Genomic DNA, 24,957 nt, shown 5'->3' on the forward strand with positions numbered 1-24,957 from the left:
GGTGACAAGAATTCTACCAGACGTCAATTCACATTTACAAATCTGATCTTAGTCATAATTACACCTCCCTATGGGGATGCATTGGCATATGGGGATGCTATGGGCATTGCCGGCACCAGCCCCTGGTAGCATACGGACATGCAAAGATGAGGAGGAACTTCCTATCATCAGTTGTCGCTCCAGATAACTAAAAATAAACCAACAACGAATCACATTCACAGAGACAGGACCTTTCAAGGGGAAAATAAATAAACCACAAGCCATTTCAACTGAAGCTAGCAGAAAGGCAAACCCAACTTTGAAACAGGAGAGCCTGTTCCACTACTCTGAGATCATGGCTGACCTGCAACCTAACTCCATATACCCATTCATGACCTTTAGCCTTAATATCTTTGGCTAACTAAAATCTAGCAATCTCAGGTTCACAATTGATCTAGCATTCATTGCCATTTGTGAAAGAGAGTTCCAGCTTCTACCACCCTTTGCGTATAAAAGCATTTCCTAATTTCATTCCTCAAAGATCTGGCTCTAATTTTCAGACTATCCCTAGTCCTAGATTCCCTAGGCAGAGGAAGTAAACTCTTTCTATCTGTGTCTCTTAACATCTTGAAAACTTCTGATTGAAAGGCACGGTGTGCATGTCAGTTCTGTTCATCTACACCAGCTATCTCGCTCTCTCTCACTTCAAAAACTCTCATCTAGCTCAGGTTCCAGTCAGATCGACATTTTCATTTGGTTGTTGGTTTATTTTTGGTTATCTGGCAAGACAACTGATGACAGAAAGTTACTCGTCTATTCATTCCTGTATGCTACCCAGAGCTGGTGTTGGAGGTGCCCACAGCATATAGCCTGTCCTTCCATTCTCATCAGAAAATAGCATTTAGGGACTAGTATAGGGAGTAGAGAACTGCGTGTGAATATAAATCACACACACTCGCACATTCACAATGGTGAAAAAGCAGTTTTATTCCAAATGCACCATTGGTTTTTCACCATATTGAGGCACCATTATTTGAAATGCTTTTCCATCCAAATTTACGAATGTGTGGTTTCCAGCACGCTTCTGACAGTAGTTTGAAGATGCACAACAAATACCAATTTCCATGCAAACTCTTTTCCTGGATAAAATCTCAAACAGAATAAGTGGAATACAGGTATATTTTAGTAAGAGATTTGCTGTTATTATAGCAGACACAACTAACATTTCCACTAATATAGTATACATGTTTAATTGTGTCAGCTTTGGTTCAGTGGATTATACTTTTTCCTGGGTCAGGTGGTCATAGGTTCAAGTCCCATTCCAGGGATTCGAGTACGTAATTTAGTCCAGAACTTCCAGTGCAGTAGTGGGGGAGTGCAAAAATCTTGGAGGTGACATCCTTTGGATGACACAATAAACTGACGCCTGTTTTCCCTCTTCAGGAAGATGTAAAAATATGTCGTGGCATTATTTCAAAGAAGAACAGGGGAATTCTTCCCGGTGTCCTGGCCACTATTTATACTTCAACCAACATCACTGAAACATATTACTTGGTCATTATCTCATTGCTGTTTGTGGGAGCTTGCTGTGCTTCCTACATTACAACAGTAGCTATACTTCCAGGGCGCTTTGGGAGGGCCTGAGATTGCAAAGGCGCTATATAAATACAAGTTCTTTCTTTACTTGTCATACATGATTTTTAAAAAAAAACTGACTGGTGATTAATAAGGCTGACGTTGGTCTGTTTGCAGAACAATGGCAAGCCGCTGTTTTCTCTCTAGTTTTCATTCAGTACTTGCTTTGTGTTAAGACTGTTGAATGCTCAATAGAAATAATTTTATAGGGCAACACGTTGCAACCAAAGGTCATTTAAAATGGATGAACCTTCAAAACAGACAACGTACAATGTGAAATGAAATGACATCAAACAAAATCAGAGCTGCGCTAAACTTCTCACATGCATATTATAAACTCATCCTGAAGTTTTTGTATTTGTGATGTTTTAAATACTTTTGACATTGTACCATTAACCATAAATGACGTTCTTTATCCCTCCAACAACCCCCCTTCACTGATCCTGTTACTCTGAAAAGTCACTTCTTCATCACTGGGCACACTATGCATTTAATCTATTTGCTCACAGGATTCAAACTAAGTTAAAACAATTCATCTGTGTTCCAATATTCCAGTGGTTTATTCTAATTTCCCACCTGCCTGGCAAACTGGGTCAGGATGCGCTGGGGCATAAATAGAGAGTTGCTAAGTGCCCACATGGGCACAGATCCAAAATTGTCGACTTGGCAGTGAAATAAAACAATTTAACAGCAAAAAAACTTCTCAAATTGATCCAATCATCTTTTAGTTCACTTTTCATAATTAAATTATTCATATACAGGAGGAGAATAAACTGTGTACATGCCATTTACCTCCATTAGTATTTTGTAAATAAATATCATATGATTAAGTGACAAATTCAATGAAGAATAGAGTTGTAAACAAGCCATTTATCAATCAGAATAACAAAAGAAAAAGTAATACTTTAATAGTTGTCAGCATACAGGTGTTGCATTTGTGATTCAATCATGTGATTGTAATTGAGCATTTGCAGCAGTAAAAATAGAAGCCTGTGTTCCTGGTGGGCAGGACATCCCTGTTAATAGGTACTTACCAAGTGAATGTCGAATTCAGAATCGTCATCATTTTCTATTTCTAATGTGCTTTGCTCCAGTGTTAAACAGATTGCGCTGTCTTCCAAAGTGACAGTGGAGCTAGTCGGGTTCTCTTCCCTGAAATTACAATTTTAAAAAGAATTAATGAAGGTAGTTTACCAGTAACATCTATTTATGGTACGGTTCAGCACCCGATGTTGGATGAAAGATTTTTGCATACTTAATTAAGCATTGACATCAGATGAATATCAGTGTTGGTTTGCAGCAGCGAGGAAACATTCAGTATCTGAAGCTGTACAGTATTTGGGCAAATGCAAAAGGACAAGAGTGGCAGTAGGGTTTAAAACCAAAAAAAAAATTGAAGGCCAAATGTTTTTCAGTTGCAAGGGAAATGTATTGGGGATGGGGATGCAAAACAATTTTATTTTATATTTTAAAATCTCAAACAGAATAAGCAAGGTTACGGGGATAAGGCAGGGGAGTGGGACGAGGTGGAATGCTCTTTCAGAGAGCCAATGCAGACTCGATGGGCCAAATGGCCTCCTCTGCACTGTAAAGATACTGTGAAGTGGGATACATGTATATATTAGGAGGAGATTTGATGTTATTATGGCAGGCACAACTAACATTTCCACAAATATAGTACACATCTGGCTAAAATCTGGAATATTGAGAGGACTATGTTTGAATGAGGTGCATTAGAGCAGAAACCTGGTTAGGAAAAAGACACTTCAGATGTGTACAACCCTTAACATATCTGCTCACTGGTTAAGACTTCAACTATGCACTAAGGCTACCTGACGATATATTTTAAAAAGTGTGAATGGGACTTCCACAACAATAATATCAAGATGCAAGAACAACATTTAAATTGTATTCATTAGTTCATATGACGATTATATACTTTGCCCATCTTGAAAAGACTCCAGAATGCCTATTTTTTTTTGACCAACCACTGCAAATTCCTGCTGATTGAAATTTGCTGATTCCAAGCAATTTTGCCAACACTAGATGGGGGCATTTGGTGCAAAATGTCTCGCTGCGCACATTTTTACAAAAATCGTTGGATGTGTTGCCATGGAAAATGGTGTTATAGAATCACGAGTGACTGTAGAAATAAATTCATTGTGGGTGGCTTCCTTCACCATCCAAGACCACACTCTCCCCACCAACTACACCTGGTTGAGGATTTTCCATATCAATGAATGCTCCCTTCTACTTTTGTATGACCAACACAAGGATCACATAACTGCTCTTTCAGTTTGGAGACTAATTCAAAACCAACACAAAACCAAAATTGCAACACTTGCTCATTTCAGGAAGCCTTCGATGGTTTTTAAAAAGCCGTGAATAGCTCTTCATCTAAGTGGGAACACAAGATTTTGTTCTAAACTAGTCTTCTTTATCTCTGAACTGAATGGGCTAGTCTGCAAACTCTACACTTAATTACTTTCTCCAAGTAGTTAACGCTGAAACTCAACAGATGATCCTTTGTACCACTGCAGCAGCTGCTTTCGAAACAAACAGAGCATCAGGAATTTCTCTTTGGTATCAATACCAAATTAATGCCAACTTGTGTGTGTAATTGTAAGTCACGAGCAAATGGAAACAATAGGGAGTTACCACTGCAAATCGGAAAGGAGTTACTGTGACCTACTAAATGTAACAGTGAGCGGAAAAATGGGGCTGGAGGGGGTCGGGGCCAAAGCTCACAAACCCTTTGAGGGTTGAATCTTGCAAAGAAGTTACAGTATTCATATGTAAAATATCATTTCCGAGCCTTTTTGAAACAAAAGATGTACACACATTATTCCACAGAAGCCACTGGTGCAACATGAATTTATAACAGGATGTCAAAGTGCTTAGTTACCATATTTCTCAGCAGTTATTTTAAACATAAACAGGTCAGGGTTCGCGATTGTTCTCATGTTCACAAGAAAGGCAGAAACCTCCTGAAAATGATGTGGAATGTTTCGAGAACATTTCCTTCAAATAAGCCACATAGAATGAGCTCTTCGGTTGAAAAGATTTGGCTAAGCTCCTATTAAGAGCTTTACGCTTCAAGGAATGAGCGCTTATTAAGATGTAAAGTATGACAGCAGTTTCTCAAAGATAAAAAAAATAGCTTAAAGGGAACCCAACAGTGAGGCTCTTTCCTTAAGGATACAGTGAATTAGGATTAAAGAGAGAAGCACTACTATTTACTGCAACATCCGATATCTTTGTCCTATTCTAAATCGACAGTTACAAATACTGTGGCTTCAAGATGTCAGAGACTGGGAATTCTGTGGAGCAACTCACCTCCTGACTCTCCAAAGCCTGTCCATCTACAAGGCAAAAGTCAGAAGTGTGATGGAACACTCTCCATTTGCCTGGATGAGTGCAGCTCCAACAACACTCAACAAGCTCCACACCATCCAGGACAGAGCAGCCCACTTGATTGGCACCACATCCACCATCTTGAACGTTCACTCCCTCCACCACTGATGCACAGTGGCAGCAGTGTGTACCATCTACAAGATGCACTGCAGCAATTCGCCAAGCTCTTCTGACAGCATCTTCCAAAACCCACAACCTCTACCACCTAAAAGGACAGGGGCGCATGGGAACACCAGCTCCTGCAAGTTCCCCTCCAAGTCACACACCATCCTGACTCGCAAATATATCGACTTTTGTTCATCGTTGCTGGGTCAAAATTCTGGAACTCCCTCCCCAACAGTACCTTTATCCTGCAAACTGCAATGGTTCATGGCAGCAGCAGCTCACCACTACCAATGGTCAGGGTCATAAATGTTGGCTTTGTCAACAATGTTCAGAATGCATGGATAAATTAGAAAAAAAGAAACCATCAACGGAACAGAGCATAATAATTGGAGAGAGTCATTAATTCAATAGTCTTATTTCATGTGTGCACAGATGCTAGGTACAAAAATATACTTATCATAAAAAATCCAAAACCCTCCTCTTCAACCTATCATCCAGCGGGGTTTAGGGATACCCACATATTGAGGCTAGGTGACTGATAAATTGTTCCTTGTTCTATTTCTTTTTTCTGCCCCTCTGCCTAACACTTTTTGGGTTCTGCCTCTGTGCCCTTATGCTGCTTAGTTTGCCTTGTGTTTGGTGGGAAACGGCGAGTTGTGTGGGAGAGAGCAGCAGAGATCTTGCTGGCCACATCTTCTAGTGGTAGGGAAAATGTGAAATCCCACTCCTGATGCTTTGCATCACTCACTCGCCAACCCGCATGCTTCCTCAGTCTCCAACAGCTCCATCACAACTACCTTTAGTTATCCCCTACTCCTCTGACTCCTTCAGGCATTCAACTCTCTCCTCCATCTTTACCCCCTTTTTAATATAATTTTAAAATTTTTTAAAGTTTATTTTTATTTAGCTATTCATTTTTCTTTACTTTTTTAAACCCTTTTTCACCAACCCGCCCCCAACCACAGGGCCATCTATCACTTGTTCTTATGTTTTGCTTTCACAGTGCGCTGACCCTTGTTCTGCTATTAACACATTCTACTATCTTACCTTTATGCCACTATCAGCACATTTAGTCTTTAACACCACCATTAACACTCCCTTCATCTTGTGTCCATGACATGTTTGTAAATCTCTGCTGAGCTCCCACCTATTCCTGACCTGCTATTTTGCTCTACCCCCTCTTAAACAGAATAATATCCATCACATTTCTACCTCTCTAGCTTTGAAGTCATACTGTTTCTCTGTTTCTCTCTCCACAGATGCTGTCAGACCTGCTGAGTTTTTTCAGCATTCTCTATTTTTATCCCCTACTCCTCCTCTTTGTACCAGCCTATCACTCCTACAATTACCCCTATGAACTGTACCTCTGTAGCTGCCCCTCACCTTTGGTGCCCGGTTGTTTAAACTTAAGGGAGAACTGTCAAAGGTGGGTAATAGAAAGCGTGATTAATATATCAAATAATAGTGCAGCTCCAACAACTCATAGCTCAACACCATCCAGGTCAAAGCAGCTGCTTGATCAGCACCTCATCCACCATCTTAAACATTCACTGCCTCCGCCACCGACTCACAGCGGCAGTACTGTGTATAAGTCGCACTGCAGCTACTCACCAGGGCTCCTTCAACAGCACCTTCCGAACCTCCAGCCTCTACCACCTGGAAGGACAAGAGCAACAGACACATGGGAACACCAGCACCTGCAAATTCCCCTCCAAGTCACACACCATCCTGAGCTAGAAATACATTGGCCGTTCCTTCACTGTCGCTGGGTCAAAAATCCTGGAACTCCCTCCCTAACAGCATTCTGGGTGCACCTGCACAACATGGACTGCAGCAGTTCAAGAAGACAGCTCAACACCACCTTCTCAAGGGCAATTAGAGATGGGCAATAAATGCTGGCACAGCCTATGAAGCCCATATCCCATGAATGAACAAATAATAAAAAAAGTGGTGTAATAGAAATGGACAGACTTTAAGAATGTAATTTTTTTTTGGTAAAGATAGAGAATTCAGTTGCACTGGCCAGAGGTGGAAGATACAAAATGACACAGCACAGGAGGCCATTCGGCCCATTGTGTCAGTGGCAGATATGTCCAGAGATTAGCAAAAGTCAAAACTTTACATTAAAGATGCATGATAAACATGACACATACTTTAACACTGGAAGGTGGCAGAAATGTTGACACTTCATGTGTGTTGAGGCACAGAGCACTACTGAAAATTCATGATGCAGGAAGTAAGGTTAGTGTGCACAGAGAAGACCTGCCATGCACACAAATTTCAGTAAGCTGAACAAATTTTGGAGCCAGAAATTCTTCTGCAGCGCCAGCCCTCCTGTGGTGGAAGGCAGCTGCTCAGGGTTTGCTGAAGCTGGGACAGGTGGTGAGAAATGGAGGTGTCAGGTCTTTGCTCAGAATCTCATCAATTACTAATTTGCCTAGAGGGCTGGAGATGGTGGGACTTCCGTCTGCCCCAAACCTTCCTTTAGGCAAGGAAATTGGCCATCCTCACCCGGTGCGGCCTATATGTGACTCCACACCCTCAGCAAGCAGGGTTGATGAGCTTGCCTTGCCAGTGATTCCTACATCCTGATGAATTAAACAGAAAGAAAAAACTCTTCCATCTGCCCTGATGTCAGAGAGAGGGAATTTCCAGACCAGGTATTTCCTTGTCCCCGGCCATTTTGCAGGCCAGTGTACTTGGACCACCCCAGGATGAACCCATTGTGCAGTTCGCTTGAGCAGTGGAGGTCGGGGTGGAGGTGGGGGGGAGGGGGTGTGTGTGGTGGGGGGAAATGTGGGGGCAGCTGGGGGTCTGAGCCCTCCCAATCGGAGCAGCAGAAGTAGGACAACGGTTTTTGAAGTGTCGCCTTGCCTGTGCCTCATTCTGAGAGAACACTGGACGGATAATGTCACTGGTGGAATTCGTATCTGTCCTGGTTCTGCAGTCCCTCGATGTGCTTGTACATCTACATGAAGATGTACGGGACTCTGATGGGGCCCACTGAAATGGAATGGGGTCTGACTTTCTCATAGCAGTTGGTGGTAGAGTGATAGGCCACTGTAAGGAAGCTTGTCTTCCAGGAAAGAGGCCCCATTTGTCCTCTAATTCTTTGTTCTTCTGTCAGACCTAGGAACACAGCAACATGAATTGGCCATTCAACCCCTCCCGTCTGTTCCACCATTCAACTAGAACATGGCCAATCTGTATCTTACTTATCAACTACACGTCTAGGCTCAATTCTCCTTCACAAATATCTATCAGTCTAGTTTTCATATCAAATATTGAGGCCCCCAACATCAGGGCTTCTTGAGGAAGTGCATTTCTGAGTTTCACTACCTACCTGTGGGGGCAATTGCTTCTGTAGCTTGCCAACCCCTGCGCTATACAACTGGCTAATGCTGCACATGTGGTAACACTACGCACACACACACAATTTGTTTAACAGATGTGACTTTGAGAAGTTCTGACCACATCAGATGCTTAAATGTCATTGTTCTGCTACAGAATGGCGAACTTTCAGCTTCTTTACCTTTCTGACAAATGCACTGGGACGTTTTACTGCACTAAAAGATGCTAGTTGCTCCTGCTGGCATTGCCAACACTCACAGTTGCATTATGGTGAATGGAGTTGTGATTTCAGTTGCTTAAAAACAGGTCCTGAGTCATGAAAGGTGCTATATAAATGCAAGTCTTTCTTGGTTCTAAAAAGGTAGAGGAGGGTATATATCGGGGAATTCCGAGTGGAAAACCCATATTGACACTACGACAACAGAAGGGGGGATAAAGAAAACATGATACCATAGCTTTGGTAACGAAGACCTTATTGACAGCAGTGAAGAATGTTTCAGCAATGGCATTCCAGTGTGGCACTCTGTCTTGAATAGATTTCCATAGGAACCTTAGCACTCAGCAATTCTGAACGTTTCTTTACCCTTCCTTATAAAGCAAACAGTGCAAAATGGATGGAAGTGATATATAACATGCATGATTGACATCTTGATCTTATTATGTATTCATTTGCACGCATCTATCCTAAGCTGGTGGATCTTGCCTCCAGCAATTAAAATCTCAATTAGAAAATTGGAACACATTCAGGCCTGGCAGGGATCTGTCCTAAGATAAAAGCAAAATACTGCAGATGCTGGAAATCTGAAACAAAAATAGAAAATGCTGGAACAACTCAGCAGGTCTAGCAACATCTGCTGAGAGAGAAACAGAGTTAATGTTTCAGGTCCGTATGACCCTTCTTCAGAGCTCTGAAGAGTCACACGGACTCGAAACGTTAACTCTGTTTCTCTCTCCACAGATGCTTCTATACCTGCTGAGTTGTTCCAGCATTTTCTGTTTTTGTTAGGGATCTGTCCTAATGGCTCTCTGACTAACTGTCCGATCAGCAATGCCTCACTTTATGCTCAAAAAATGGGTGTTCTTGGATGTACCACTGTTGTAATATAGACAAAATACTTTAAAATGCTAAGTAAAGATTACAAAAAACAAATGAGCCTGAGTTTTAAATAACTTTTTCCTAAACTGAGCAAAAACATCACGATTTGAGATCTAATTTGAGGATTGACCCATTTGAGCATTTATGGATGACTTTAAAGACTGTAACAAAGAAGCAGTCAATAAAAGATTATTGTAATTAAAAATGGCACCTTCTGTCTCCAAAGCAAGTAAATGGAGTCATGTTGTGGCAATGACAATTGCCACATTCCCAAGGGTAGGTATAGAATCAAAGGGGTAACGGTATAGCAAAGTGTATTAGATTAGTAATCCGGAGGTCTGGACCAGTGATCTGGAAATGCAAGTTCAAATACCAATGCAGAGCTGGGGAATTTAAATTCAATTAATTAAATACAGTAAATCTGTTAGTTAATAAATAAATAAAGCTATTATGAGTAATAGCAACCACAAAACTACCAGATTGTTGTAAAAACCCATCTGATGTCACTCCAAACCACAGCAATCTGACTGGACTCTCAATTTCAAGAGGGTAGCTCACCATCACATGGGTAACAGATGTTGGCCTTCCAATGCCCATATCTTGTGAATGAATAGAAACAAAATTCAACAATAACTTATGTTTACATAGCACCTTTAACACAGGAAAATGTTCCAAACCATTTCACAGGAGCTTCATCAGGCAAACCTTGCCATGGAGCCAAAGGAGGAAATGATATTAGGGCAGGTAATTAAAAGCTTGGGCAAGGTTAAGAGAAGAGGCAGCCAGATTATGGAAGGGAATTCCTGCGAGGGCCCAGGCAGCTGAAGGCTTGACCACCAATGGTCGGTTGAAGGGAGAGGCAGGTGTAAAAGGGGCCCGAGTTGGAAGAATGTAGAGTTCTTGGAAGGTTGTAGGGCTGGAGGAGATTACAGACATAGGGAGGGATCACTATGTCACGGAGGGATATGAATAAGAGAATAAAAATTTTAAAATTGAGGTACAGTTGGAGTGGGAGCCAATGTCGGTCAGTGAGCACAGGGCTGATGGATAAATGGGACTTGCCACAATGATAATGGATTAAGTATTAACTTCCTATAGGATAGGTCATTTCAGTCTTTGAGGCATGGCTTTCAAATTTTGTCTATCAAGATCCTATAAGGTTCTCCCCTTTCAAAGTAAAACTATATGTTCTAAATAAAAGGAATACCACCACACAATCCGTCTCATACATTTATTGCCAAATGTAGCAACAGGGCCATTTTTTTGATTCTCAATGTGGGCATCGCTGGAAAGACTGGCATTTATTGCTTGTCCCCTAGTTGCCCCTGAGTGGCCTGCTGGGCCAATTCAGAGGGGAATTGGGGCTGAAAGCACGTTTAGGCTCAACCATATAAGACTAATTAGATTTTGTAACAAAAAACAAAAGAAAAATACTGTGGGTTTTGGAAACCTTAAATATATACAGAAAATGCATTTTTTCCCTCTTCCTTTTTCTGTTTCAGTCTAGCTTGGTTTTGCTTTCAGACAACAGCTGCCCACACCTCTTCTAGGCACATCTTTTGTTTCTCCGTTTGTTCCATTACCACTCTCTTGGCTTTGCACCAAAAACTCTTTTATCATTCAATCTCTCCTGTCTTCTACTCTATCACAGACTCTCCCTTTTGTTCTTTTCCACCCTCACCCGTTGCACCTACTTAAAACCTATTACATTTCTAACTTTTCCCAGTTCTGATGTAAAGTCATAAGCCTAAAACTTTGACTCTGTTTCTCTCTTTAGCCATGTTGCCTGACCTATTGAGTATTTCCAGCATTTTCAGTTCTTAAGTTATAAAAAAAATGAACTTGTAACTCTCAAATTGCCAAGGTAGAACATGAATTTCCATTCCCTGGATTAGTCCAGAGCAGTAACGTAACTACTACATCACTATATTCTTTTGTATCATGACCTCTCCTAAGTTACAAAAAGCCTCTCAGAGTTGGGAAAGAAACTTGAAGTGCATACAACTCCCCTTCACGATGGGAATCTTCATACATATTAGAACATGGCATATAAATACTGATGCCTTTTCTGGAATTTGTGAAGATTCATTTTTTTTAAAATCAGAATAACACTGACAGCAATAAAAACAACTTGCATTCATAAAGGTCCTTTAATGTAGTAAAACATCACACGCAGCTCCATAGGAGCAATTATCAAACAAAATTTGACAGCGAGTCACATGAGATATTAGGCCAGGTGGCCAAAAACTTCCTCAGAGAGGTAGATTTTAAGGAGCATCATATAAGGCTACATTGGTACCTGTGTGATCAGGGCAGCAATGATGCGTCCCCTCAACCAATCAGATGTAAGAATCTTTACTGAGATGTGCAGAGTCCAAACTAACACTTTCTGGTTTAAATATTTAATTCAATGTAAATCATGTACAGAAACTGAAATAAAGAGAGAGTTTGGATTGAGAGAGAAATAGGAGACAAACAAAATAAATTTAATTAAAGTCTGAAGGCATGAGACTCCATACTTGTGAAGGTAAATTTTCAGTACCAGGGTGGTTGTTTGTCAGTACTTAATATCTGTCAAGCTGTTAAAATTATTGACCTGTTTAGGAAATTGGCTTAGCAGCATGAGATAGTATCTATCCATCCTCCCGATGCTCTTTCATTGGCAGAATGTGACTAGTGACACAAAGATAAACAGAACTGTAAGCAGTGTAGATGAAATCATAAAATTACAGAGATATTGATAGATTAAGCAAATGGGCAAAACTGTGGCAAATAGATTTCAATGCAGGCAAATGTGAGTTCATCATTTTAGACCTAAAAATGACAGAACCAGGTACTTTCTAAATGGTGAAAAGCTCAAAACAATGGAGGTCCAAAGAGACTTGGGGTGTGTCCAGGTACATGGATCATTAAAATGTTATGAGCAGGTACAGAAAATAATTCACAAGGTTGTAGGAATGCTGCCCATTATATGTGGAAGGTGGTGGAAGTAATGGTTCAGCTAACCAAAACTCTGATTAGACCGTACTGGAGTACTAAAAGCAGTTCTGGGCACCACACCTTAGGAAAGACATATATTCTTTAGAGGGAGGGCAGGATAGATTTATCAGAATTATATCTGGACTCCAGGATTAAATTATGAGCAGAGATTACAAAACCTAGTGTTGTATTTCCTGAAATGTAAAAGTTTAAGGGGCGATTTGATCCAAGTTTTCAAGATATTATGAGCAACAGACCAGGTAGCTCGAAAAAAAACTATTTCCGCTGATTAGGGAGTCTAGGGCCAGTGGGTCTAAAAATGAGAGCCAGATCTTTCAGGAGTGAAGTTAGGAAACATTTCCTACACACAAAGGGTGACAGGAGCTTGGAACTCTTCTGCAAATGGCAAATGATGCTATATCAATTGTTAGTTTTCATATCATAACTGGTATTAAGGGATTAAGGGTTTATACTTGCAAAGGCGGGTATAGGGAGTTGGGTCGCAAATCAGCCATGATCTCAGTGAATGACAGAACAGGCTCGAGGGGCTGAATGGACTCCTCCTGTTCCTATATTTTTACCTGGATGAGCCCTAACTTTCTCTGGCAAATTTAGCAGATATGCAATGGGTAAAAACCTCAACTTCAACCTGTTGCATCTATGTGACGCTGAGTCAATTGGTGAGATATGGAGGCCTGTGGAGGAGCAGGGCACCTCAGGCAGCAACTTCCTGATTTCTGTGTTTAACCATCTGATTTGCTCCTTACTAACTGCGAGCGCTGACGGCCTCACTGCTAATCTTAAAATGCAAAATCCAGGCCGTTAAGTGTTTTTGTCAAATTCTCTTCATGGTCTTAAATTGCAAAAAATATTTGGGTATCTGCAGCACTGGCTAAACCTTATGTATCAAGACATGAAGCTCTTAGATTTTTACTGTGCACAACAATTTTATGTTAACTGTTTCTCTGTTAACACTAAGTGAAATAAACAAAAACATACGCATAAGTAGTACAAAAGCCTTGCAATTCATGCGGTTTTTAATTTTAAATAAAAGTCCTGGACAGCAACATGAACAGCAACTTTAAAAGAATACAACACATAACAGATGCTTAATCGTAAAACAAGTCGTTACTGAGGAATGTAGAACATAACGGTGCCCCCCAGTTTGCAAACAGATGATACTGTTTGTGCAAAACACTTTCATCCATATAGACAATACATTCAAAGTCAAATAGTTTTTGGGTTTCTCTTTAAAAACTGTTCAGTGCTCGACAGTTGGAGGCTGCTTATGAACCAACTGACTTGAAGAACTTTAACTAATTGCATGTTTTGATTATTTCTTAAATCGAATACTCAAGTGTTCAAAATTTAGCAACAAAGTACTGGTGAATCGCGGTTTTGACCATCATTCAAGCTTCTTCAATTTCAGAAAGAAAAACTGATAGATTTTGCGGTGAGAAATATAAATTGCATTCCTGCATTTATTAGTAGTTTATTCAGCCATCCTGACTTAGCAATCTCTGTCCTGGAGTGAAGGGAAGAGTGGGAAAGCTTTAATACAATGATCTATTGGATTTCCCCTTTGCAAGAGCGATTGCTAGGGTGTCATTTTTTTAACTTTGATGCCAATTAGACATTGAAGAATAATCATCCAGTGTTAGGACTGGGACCAGAAGACTCGAAGAACCTTGTATCCATCTTTCTTTTTGTTTGCTGATATGGTACCTATGGGAGATCAAACCTAGCAGCTGAGTCAACACCAACCCTGAAGGAGACAACAGAAAGTCCTGCCATTGGTGGAAAATGTTAATTGCCAGCCAAAGTTCTTACTTTTTCCTCATACTTATTCATATTTCTGTCTTTAAAGTTTCTTCTTCAACCTTCCACCTTGAACCCATCCTTTGTAGTCTGCAGGTATTCTGCTCCACATTATACGAAAGGAAGTTGAAATTCAAGTATCCTTGTCTTGGTGAGTATAAAGTTAATTGAAGTTAGATAAATACCCCGGTCAGCAAGAAGCAAGACACGAATGTCTCACAGCTGTGCCAACTTGCAGATCCAGGACAACGATACACAACAGGGTTGGTTCACATGATTGCCAGCGTTCACTCAATTCCAGCTCCTCCAAAGGGAAGGGAACATTTGGAGGATGGATTCTTCAGCTTGCTGCCTGGATTTTAGGTGACAGTTTCCTTCATCCCAGGTTGCTGCCTTAATCCTGGATTATCTTTTATATGAATGAGAATCCCCAATCTTACCCAGGCACTTTGTATTCTGGTTTAAGACTGAGACCCCATTATCTCAGGGCTTGGGCTGATTATTGGTGGTATGGTCCCATCCAGTGGTTAGCAAATGCATTCCAAAGTAGGCTAATCTTTTCTTCATCCTTCTCCACCGCCACCACTCTGTTTCTTGTGATAACCTGTGCCCAATTCTTCTGATTTGCAGGAGTATTATTTATTACTTTGATTGGTGTCCAGGCCAGTGCCAACACCATGCCAATTTAAACGCTCATGTCGATAACTATAATGCCTTTCCATACAGCATCGAGGACCTCAAGTGGAGTAAATCTCCCTCTGCGTTACCTTAATACATGCCTTAATCCTAACCCAAGATCAACAACACCAGTTATACCTCTGTGACTTTACCTACTCCACAGCAAACATTACTGTAGCATCTGTCCATGTGAATGACAAGTAAATTCTAAATGAGAAGCACTTTTATGCTGTGGAAGCATTTCAGATCCTTACAATTATGATAATCAGTACTCCAATTTGAACAGTATTTGCTATATTCAAAATGAGGTTTCAGAAGTGAAAGAACTGTGAGTTAAACCACTGTACCGCCCAATGAGCTGAATTTTTCTGTTGGTGAGAAGGAGGTGGGGCCCGCCCGCCGACAGGAAAATGATGCGGGATGATGTCGAGGGGAATCCCCAATGTCATCCCACCCCATTTAAATCTTTAGGAAGGTGGGGGCACAGCGCGATCAGCTGTCCACCCGCCGACCTGTCAATGGCCAACTGAGGCCATTGACAGGATCATTTAAACAATTAAAAGGGCCTGCCTGTCTAATCTTAAGGCTGGCGGGCAGGCCAGGAGCCCCGGTGGGCTTCTGAAAAAACATGAAACCTCATCCACCAGCAGGACGAGGTTTCATGTAGGGTTTAAAAAAGTTTATTAAAGTTTTTGTGCAATTTATGAACATGTCTCATCTCGTGTGACATTGTCACATGAGGGGGACATGTTAACGATTTTTAAATGTTTCTATTTTTAAAGTTTGAAAACCTTTAAGCAATTTCCCTGAGGCAGCACTTAGCCTCAGGGAGATGTGCGATCTATTGTGGGAAAACGGCCCCCCCACTGCCCGCACAGGAAGCGCATAGCTTAATTGGCCTGCCTGCGCAAAATGGCGGCGTGGCCCGTTTCGGCAGCAGTGATCGGCTCCCCGCCCACCCGTCCGTCAAGGGCAAAATTCAGCCCAATATCTTGGTGTTTGATACCATCGGGTTGAAGAGCTCCATCGCATTCCCGGTAGCTAGTTGACGTGTATTATCAGCATGCAGAACCCGAATAGTGGACAGCAGGTGTGCACTATTCTTTAAAAATAAACAATTTGGCAAGCTAAACACAAAGCATGCTGTGGTTGTGAAATTATAATTTCACAATAAGTGACCTGACTATATCATAAGCGACTCAATAGTTCCAGTATAGTTCACAACATTGTGTGGCAAATATTACTGGCAAATATTAAGTTCTAAAGGAAAATGCTGCAAGGCACAGAATGCAGGCCACTGCCAAACTGAGCCTGTTACATGGGGAGGCAGAGGATTGGAGAAAAAAATCATTATTAACAACCCAGAATGCAAATCCTGCAAAATTCTTCCTGATCTAATGAGTTAACGTGTGAAATTATTCACTTTCAAATCCTTACTAGAGTGCAACAAACACAGTACACTACATCTCCAAGGGCACTTACAGAACAATGAAATACAGTTTACATTTCTCAACTACTACCAGCTTTCAATTTCAAGGGAGTGAGGCGGAATGGCAGTGGAAATAAAGGAAGGAAGAAAATGTAGTGATCTGTTTTCTAGTCCCTGACCAGCAAGAGGGAATATATCACAATGTTAAATATATTCCCTGCTTATTTCATATCAACTTAATGATTCAAAGCATGTAGAATACTCAACATCTGTAACAGTGCCAATATTGGAGCCCACATTAAACTGTCTGGTTATATTTATCCAGGCACATTGGTGAAAAATGTCTTTAAACCCGACATTTGAGGGCTCAATATCCATGCAACATTAGGAAATTTAATTTCTGTATGACAATCTGCAGAGTACAGTTTTAAAAGTCAAGGATTCTCTACAAAGTAACAGGACTCTTACTTGTGTGAAGAGTTTGCAGTTCCTTCAGATGGCGTCTGTTCATTCATAAATAATGATGTCGAGGAAAGTGTTGTTGCTAAGGAGGCGGCTTCAAATAAAGATGTTGTGCTGGGAAGCAGGTCCGGTCGTCTACGATATCCTATGGGTACAAAGGAGAAAATAAAATATTCATGACATTCTAAAGATTTCAAAAGTGGGTAAGACTAATATATGTCCAATAAGCCTGATGTTGAATGAATTCAACTGATCATTTCAATTAAGTCCCTGTAACCTCCTCCAGCCCCCATAACTCTCCCCGTATCAGCAACTGCCTCCAGCCCTTACAACCCTCCAAGATCTCTACGATCCTCCAATTCTGGTGTCTTGTGCATTCACGATTTCCTTCACTCCACCAATGGTGGCCGTACCATCAGCTGCCATGATCTTAAGCTCCGGAATTCCCTCCCTAAGCACCTCTATTCTTCTTTAAGATGCTCCTTAAAGCCAACCAATGATCCTGTGACATACCTTGGTATATTTTACTATGTTAAAGGCACTATATAAATGCGCATTGTTGTAGATCATAGCTAATCTGTACTTCAATTCCACCTACCCGCCTTGGTTCCACGTCCCTTAATCCCTTGCCTAATAAAAATCTATCAATCTAAGTTTTGAAATTTTCAATTGACCCCCACCCCCCCCTCCCCCCCCACCCCGCCTCAACAGCTTTTTTGGGAAGAGAGTTCCTGATTTCCACTACTGTTTCAGTGAAGAGTGATGCTCCTCTCTGAAATTAAAGCTTTGTGGATTATGTTATAGATTTACCACATGAATGCAGAGAGATGCAGAAGGATGGAACGTTTTGGCTGAAGTGAAACAATTGCATCTTCCGTGTGAAAAATGGACATAACGTTTTAAGAATTGGAACTGTCGGGGAGATGCTAAGTACAGTGGGAGTTGTTTTGGTCGCTACACAGACATGATCTGCTGAAAGGTCTCCAAATATATCCAGTGATTGCTATGGTGCCATCTGGGTCCTTTCTACAAACAACCTTTCAAGAAAGCAGCACAGCTAATTTTAATTGCAGGATGACACAGTGCAAATGTGCATTGAAATAGTCCTGGTAAAATAAAAATAAACCTTCATCATCTAAGGCACACAGGCTGATCAAAGTCTTTCAAATGTAATTTGCCACCGAGTCTTTACATTAGCTTGACCATCACAAGACACTGGTATGAATACTTAAACCTATCGAACAGAATTTGATTAGATCTGAAATAATTGTTAATTCAGCAGGCAGGAATGTAATAGGGGTGATAGGGGATGGGTCAGCCACTCTGTACCCCACCCAATTCTCCTTCCCCAGAAACTAGTGGTGCATGGGGTAGTACAATACTCTGCTCCCACCACCTTTTCAGGAACAGAGTCTTTGAATATTTATAAGGCAGAGGTGGATAGATTCTTGGTAAGCAAGGGGTGATAGGTTATCAGGGGTAGGTGGGATGCAGATTTGAAGTTACTATCAGCTCAGCCATGATCTTATTAAATGGTGGAGCAGGCTCGAGGGGTTGAATGGCCTACTCCTGCTCCTTGTTTGTATGATAGTCAACCCACAGCCATCCAATTCATACCCCCTCCACCAGTAACAACTTGCCCCACCTCCCCCCCCAACTGCCGCCACTGTCTTTGTTTCAAATATAGCATTGATAACAAACCAACTGTGGCCTTTAACTGAAAATATATACTCCAGTATGAATTCTCATTTTAAAAGCATTTGATAACATTACATAGAATTTGTAGCGTGGTAACAGGCCATTCAGCCCAACTGCTCTGATAGGTTTATGCTCCACATGAGCCTCCTGCCATCTCTCTTCATCTCACCTTATCACCACATCCTTTTATTCCTTTCTCGCTCACGTGTTTATCCACCTTCCCCTGAAACGTATCTATATTATCCACCTCAACCACTGCCTGTGGTAGTGAGTCCCACATTCTCACCACTCTCTGGGTAAAGAACTTCTTCCCGGATTTTTGATTGGGTCATTATTGACTATCTTGGGCATATGGCCCCCAGTTTGAATCTCCCCCTCAAGCAACATCCCCTCTAATTTTTTTGGGCAGTGTACAAGGAGTGCAGGGATGGTTATTTTTTAAACAAGTGCAAGGCCCCTTTAAATGTTCTTGCGTGGCTGTGTACGCACGATAATTTAAAGGGACTGACTTGTGCATGATCTGCATGGGATCTTTCAGGTTGCTGCATGGCCATGCACGCTAAAGGAAAGATTGCATTAAACCGTTTTATTAATTTAAAGACCTCTATCAGCACTTCCCTCAGGCCTTCTCTTTCTTAGTTCAGTTCTGTTCAGTCTTTTATTAATTTGCTTTCCACTGATTTTATTATGCATTTTAAGCTAAAATATTATTTCATGCAGCAGTGCCCGAGTTTCTGTTTTTGAAATCAATTATTAAAAGACGTTATGCACTGAGTATCATATTAGAGTTATTGGCAAATTTGATGCCCAAGGGATTAAAGGGGACAGTGGCAATTAGGATCCAAAGCTGACTGAGTGACAGAAAGCAGAGGGTCATGGTGAAAAGTTGTTCAGACTGGAGGTATATATACCCTGATGTTGAAGAATCCCGGGAATGGGTTTTAGTATCACTGTTCTTTTTAATATTTATTAAAGATCTGAGCTTGGGTGCACAGGGCACAATTTCAAAGTTTGCTGCTGGCATAAAATTTGGAAAAGTAGTAAGCAGCGAGGAGGATAGTCATGGACTTCAGGAGGACATAGACAGACTGGTGTAATGGGCAGGCAGATGGCAGATTAAATTTATCACAGAAGTGTGAGGTGATTCATCTTGGTGGAAAGAAATGTGGAGAGGCAGTACAATCATAGTGGGGGTTACAGCACAGAAGGAGGCAGTTTGTTCCATCGTGTCCAGGCTGGTTCTCAGCAAGAGCAGCTCACCTAGTCCCACTCCCCTGCCCTTCTCCAGTAGCCCTGCAAACTCTCTCTTCAGATAATTATTCAATTTTAATTTGAAGGTAGAGATTGAATTTACCTCCAGTACACTCTCAGACAGTACATTTCAGATCCTACCTGCTTGCTGTGTATAAAGGGTTTTCCTTATAGTGCTGCTGGCTATTTTGCCATCCACCTGAAACCTGTGTGCTCCGATCCATGACCCTTCCACCAACAGGAACAGTTTCTTTCCATCTATTCCCTCCAGACCCCTCATGATTTTGAGCATCTCTATCAAATCTCCTTTAAATCTTCTAAGGGGAACACGTTGGCTTCCTGCAAGACCAACTCAGCTTGTCCCACTCCCCCATCTTTTCATCTTGTTTCCCTGCAAATATTTCCTTGTCAGGTGCTTGTCTAATTCCCATTTGAAAACTATGATCAAATCTGCCTCCTCCACACTCAGGAAGCGCATTCCAGATCCTAAACACTAGCTGCGTTAAATAGTTTTTCTTCATGTCACTATTGGTTCTTTTGCCATTTTACCTTCTGTCAGTGCCCTCTGGTTTTCAACCCCTTATGCCAATGGGAGCAGTTTTTCTCTAGCTACTCTGTCCAAACCCTTCATGATGTTGAAGATTCCCATTAAGTCTCCTCTCAACATTCTCTCCTCAAAGGAGAACAAGTCCAGCTTCTCCAATCTATTCATGAAACTGAAGTTCTTATTTCCCTGGAACCACTTCTGAATCTTTTCTACACCCTCTCTAAAGCCTCCACATCCTTCCTAAAGCGTGCTTCCCAGAATTGGACACAATTCTCCAGTTGAGGTTGAACCAGTGTTGTATACAGGCTCACCTTTCTATGAACTGAATGGCATAATTTTAAAGGGCGCAGGAACTGAGAGACCGGGGGGTGAATATGCACAAATCTTTGAAAGTGGCAGGACAAGTCATGAAGGCTGTTAAAAAACGATATTGGAAGCAGATTTGATAATAACGTTCACAAGGGAATTAGATAAAAACTGGAAGACTATGGGAAAAGAGTAGGGGCAGTGGGACTAATTGGATTTATATGATAAACAACATGGGAGAGTTTTTTTTAATCCACTGTTCCATCTAACTTATTGGAAAATTATGGGCGGGACTTTCTGGTCCTATTGAAAGTCAAAGGGCCTTTGGCTACTTCTCCAAATTTTCCGACCCATAGGTTTGTTAATAACTGAGGTCCCATTTATTTCAGTGCAAAGTCAAAGGATACACGCCCACAAACATGTACAGCTTCTGACTTCACCCAATACCATGGAAATCTTGATAAGCAGCAGCTCATTTACAAGCTCAGTGAGAAAACAAGCTCGTGTTCAAATATAAAATGTTTACAGACATGAGACTTAAAATGGTTACATGTCTTAGAATACCATGTTTTCAGAGAAAGAAAATCATTGGCTGAAAATCCAAAATGGGTATTAATATTACTGATGTGTGACAATTTCATACAGGATTGGGGCATGTAGGGCAGTTCCAAGCATACCCAATGTTTAAATTAACAAAGAGAATTTTGATTAAGAACTTACAGAATATTTTAAATCTAAGCTTGCAATGCCCCCACAAAACAAATTCAGAATCTAAATTCTGGATGTGAAGAGGGTTAAATAGTCAGCACTACCAATTTATAAGGGGAGAGAAGCTGCACATTAATCTTAGATCAATTAAGCTCTCAATAACAAATAATGTCGCTAACTAAAGTTAAACATGAGCTCCATACATTACCTTCTCCATCAAGGCTACAATAGCTCCTGGTTCCAAATAGCAGCTCATTCTTTCCTTCAGTTGTCTCTTGTATTGGTCCAGAGGACAGAACTTCCTGTCCTATGTATTTAATAGCCGGAATGGAATTACGAGCCTTCTTTGAGGGAGATGGCCGCAAAGCTGTGTCAGTGAAAACAGGACAAAAATGCAATCTCATTTGAAAGACAACTTGAAATCCATAACTTCATTCCACTATAAGGTAGCATTGAATACTTTGCTCTATTGGAGAGGAGACAGCAGTTCTCATTGCTGCCATTTATTAAAACCAACTTATGCAGGGTACAATTCCACATGATTTTTTTTTTGTAAAATTTGATTCACTGGGTGAACGTAGGAAAGTCTCTTTTCCACAGATAGGAGTGCAATTGCAATCCAACCACGTGCAGGATGGAAACAAGACCAGTCATTGAATAATAGTCCAAGAGGAAGCTTGCAATGTTACTGAATTTTGTTGCACTTGAGGTTGAAAAGTTTGGTGCTCTCTTCCTCTCAAACTCACTGTCGCCATCAAAATTCCTCCGAAGAGGAGTTCTTAATGCCCTGTTGTGTCCTTTCCATTTCCTCCATCTGTGTAACAATTAACGTTGAATGAAATCAACAAAGCCAATGAGCAGAAACTTTGTACATTGATTTTGGATTTACAGGAATTGAGCTGACACTGCCAAACTCTCACTACCTGCTACCCTTACTGCTGATAAAGCCTTTTGTCCCATCAGTAACTGGGGCAAAAACTGCTTCCAATGACGGACCACAGTTTCCAAGGATTATTTCATTGATGAGATAAAGCTATCTTCATCCATCCTTCTAAATTATACTTTATTCTCCCCTCTCTCTGTAGGCTGCAAGGACCACACAGTATTCCCTGATGTAGGCCAGGTCTCATCAATTGACACAAATTCTCATCATTATCAAGTGAAGGGGGGATCCTATTATTATTTGTCTTCATTTTCCTTTCTTTTTCAGATGGAAGTGCCCAGTTGCCACTCATCAACTACCCCATTGCTTTTGCTGAGATCTGGACCTCATGGGGAGGTGATGGTGTCCCGGCTCTGGGCACCTGGGTTCGAATCCCACCACAGCAGATGGTGGGATTTGAATTCAATAAAAATCTGGAATTAAAAGTCTAATGATGACCATGAAATCATTGTCAATTGTCGTAAAAACCCATCTGGTTCACTAATCTCCTATAGGGAAGGAAATCTGCCATCCTTACTTGGTCTGGCTTACATGTGACTCCAGATCCACAGCAATGTGGTTGACTCGTAAATGTCCTCTGAACAAGGGCAATTAGGAATGGGCAATAAATGCTGGCCTAGCCAGCGATGCCCACATCCCATGAATGAATAAAAAAACAGTGAACAAACACTGGTTACACACTTACATTCTAATACTTCAAGACAGCAAATACTGAAAAATAAAATGTGTTGAGCCTGTGGCAAACCTAAACAGAACCAGTCTGAAAGCCAGTCAGTCATTCAGCTCTCTGCACAGGAGGGTGGCATTTAACTAGACCATGACTGATCCGTACCTTAACTCGATTAAATGGTTTAGATTCCATAACACTGGTCTAATAAAAATCTATCCATCTCTCTTTTCAGAATTAGAGTCCATCGGCAATAGGGCTACATTAACACCTTCCCCTCCCTTTATAAACAGCACTCAGCATTTCAAGGCATGCTCCATGCATAATATTTTCTGAACAATGATGTATCCCAGAGTTTCGACAAGGTCTTGGAGTTTGCTTGGTGGTATTAATGTGCTCTCTAATCAAACTTAAGCCCTTATGGAAAGTCATCCAATAGCTCCACATGGAATGCGGTGAACACATGTTAAATGGCCAGCTTGTCTAGTTTCCTTTTTGTATATCGTATGGTTCAGTATGGTTCATTGTGGCAGTAAAACAACTTCTAGTCTGCAATTCTGCAGCCCTATGAACCCTCTACTGAACTCAGTAAAGGCAACTTCTTTCTAAATAGTGGAGAACAATAAAAATGTCCTGTGAAATAACTTCAGTTTTGTGGAGAAATTAGAGAACCTGGGTTCATTCTCCTGACAAACAGGGAATGTTAAGGACAGATTTGATGGAAGTTTTCCAAATTATCAAGGATTGAACAAGTAAGGAGACCCTTAATGCTGGCAGAATGATCAGTAACCATAGATTTAAAAAGGTACAAAATAAAAACAGAAACGCTGCAAAAGCAACTGTGGAGAGAGAAACAGGGTTAATGTTTTAAGTCCAATACAACTTCTTCAGAATGAAGTCCCAAAATTCCAATTTGAAGTAGAATCATATTGGACTTGAAACATTAACTCCTGTTTCTCTCTCTATAGCCAGGTCTGCTGAGATTTTACAGCACTTTGTTTTTTATTTCAGATCTCCAGCATCTGCAGCATTTTGCATTTATTTTACAGATGTAAGGTATGTGACCAGTGGGGAGATAAGAAGAACCTATTTTTATGCAGTGAGTTATGATGTTTTGCCTGAAAGGGTTGTGGAAGTAATATGGATAAATACTTAAAAGCAAGCATTTGCATGTCTATGGGGAAGGAGAAGAGTGGGACTAACTGGATAGATCTTTTACAGAGCCAGCACAGCCAGGGTGGGCCAATTGGCTGTCTGCTGTGGTGAATGTGTCTATGAAAAAGCATGCAAATACATTCAGTGGCTGTTAGCATATTTAAACAAGGAAGACAACAGTGAAATATCAAATATTTCCTGATACTCACACAGTGTCTTCTTAAATACCCGACTGCTCATGAACTTCAAAAACCGATCAGCGTAGAATCCTGGTCTATGGACTGACACAGAATCCTGTGGAAAGATAAAAGGGATTTGTAAAAAGTGTACAACCCATGTCCCACCACAATGTGGTTCAGCAAGATTGCCCCTAGAAGCTCTGGCAAAGAAACTGATTGCATGGGGGTCCAAGTAGATGTTGGCCAGTTCCATTTTTCTTGCACTGCTATGTGCAAACACAGCACTGCATAGGGACATTTTGGCCCTCCCTCCTCTCAAACTAAGTCACTTTTTGTAGTCTGCTTGGCACCATGCTTCTGGGGATGCACTAGCCCTCTGCTAAACTTAAATTGGCAGGGGGATGGGATCCTGAAAAGTAGTTCAGAGGGGAGAGAAGCTAAGATGGAATTAGAAGCTTAAACGCTAGTAAGTGAGTCTGGAGGGCAGAGGAAATATAGGCTAGATAAGAAAGTAGTGAGTTTAGCAAGTTCAAATGGGATATATTTTAATGCAAGGA

General features: G+C 41.1%; 1 protein-coding gene across 16 annotated transcripts in view; it reads right to left on the reverse strand.

The window, feature by feature from the left end:
* LOC121277245 (phosphatidylinositol 4-phosphate 5-kinase type-1 beta-like) overlaps window positions 1–24,957 on the reverse strand; it is a 637,142-nt gene that overhangs the window by 10,757 nt on the left and 601,428 nt on the right. For all 16 annotated transcript variants that reach the window (XM_041186457.1, XM_041186464.1, XM_041186460.1 and 13 more), the window contains 4 exons: window positions 24,431–24,515; window positions 21,665–21,823; window positions 16,953–17,091; window positions 2,649–2,766 (listed from right to left, as the gene is read on the reverse strand). In XM_041186457.1, coding sequence (XP_041042391.1) covers window positions 2,649–2,766; window positions 16,953–17,091; window positions 21,665–21,823; window positions 24,431–24,515 — 501 coding nt within the window. The remainder of the gene's footprint in view (window positions 1–2,648; window positions 2,767–16,952; window positions 17,092–21,664; window positions 21,824–24,430; window positions 24,516–24,957) is intronic.

Source organism: Carcharodon carcharias, chromosome 4 (genome assembly GCF_017639515.1).
Source record: "Carcharodon carcharias isolate sCarCar2 chromosome 4, sCarCar2.pri, whole genome shotgun sequence".
In the NCBI taxonomy this organism is placed as follows: Eukaryota; Metazoa; Chordata; class Chondrichthyes; order Lamniformes; family Lamnidae; genus Carcharodon; species Carcharodon carcharias.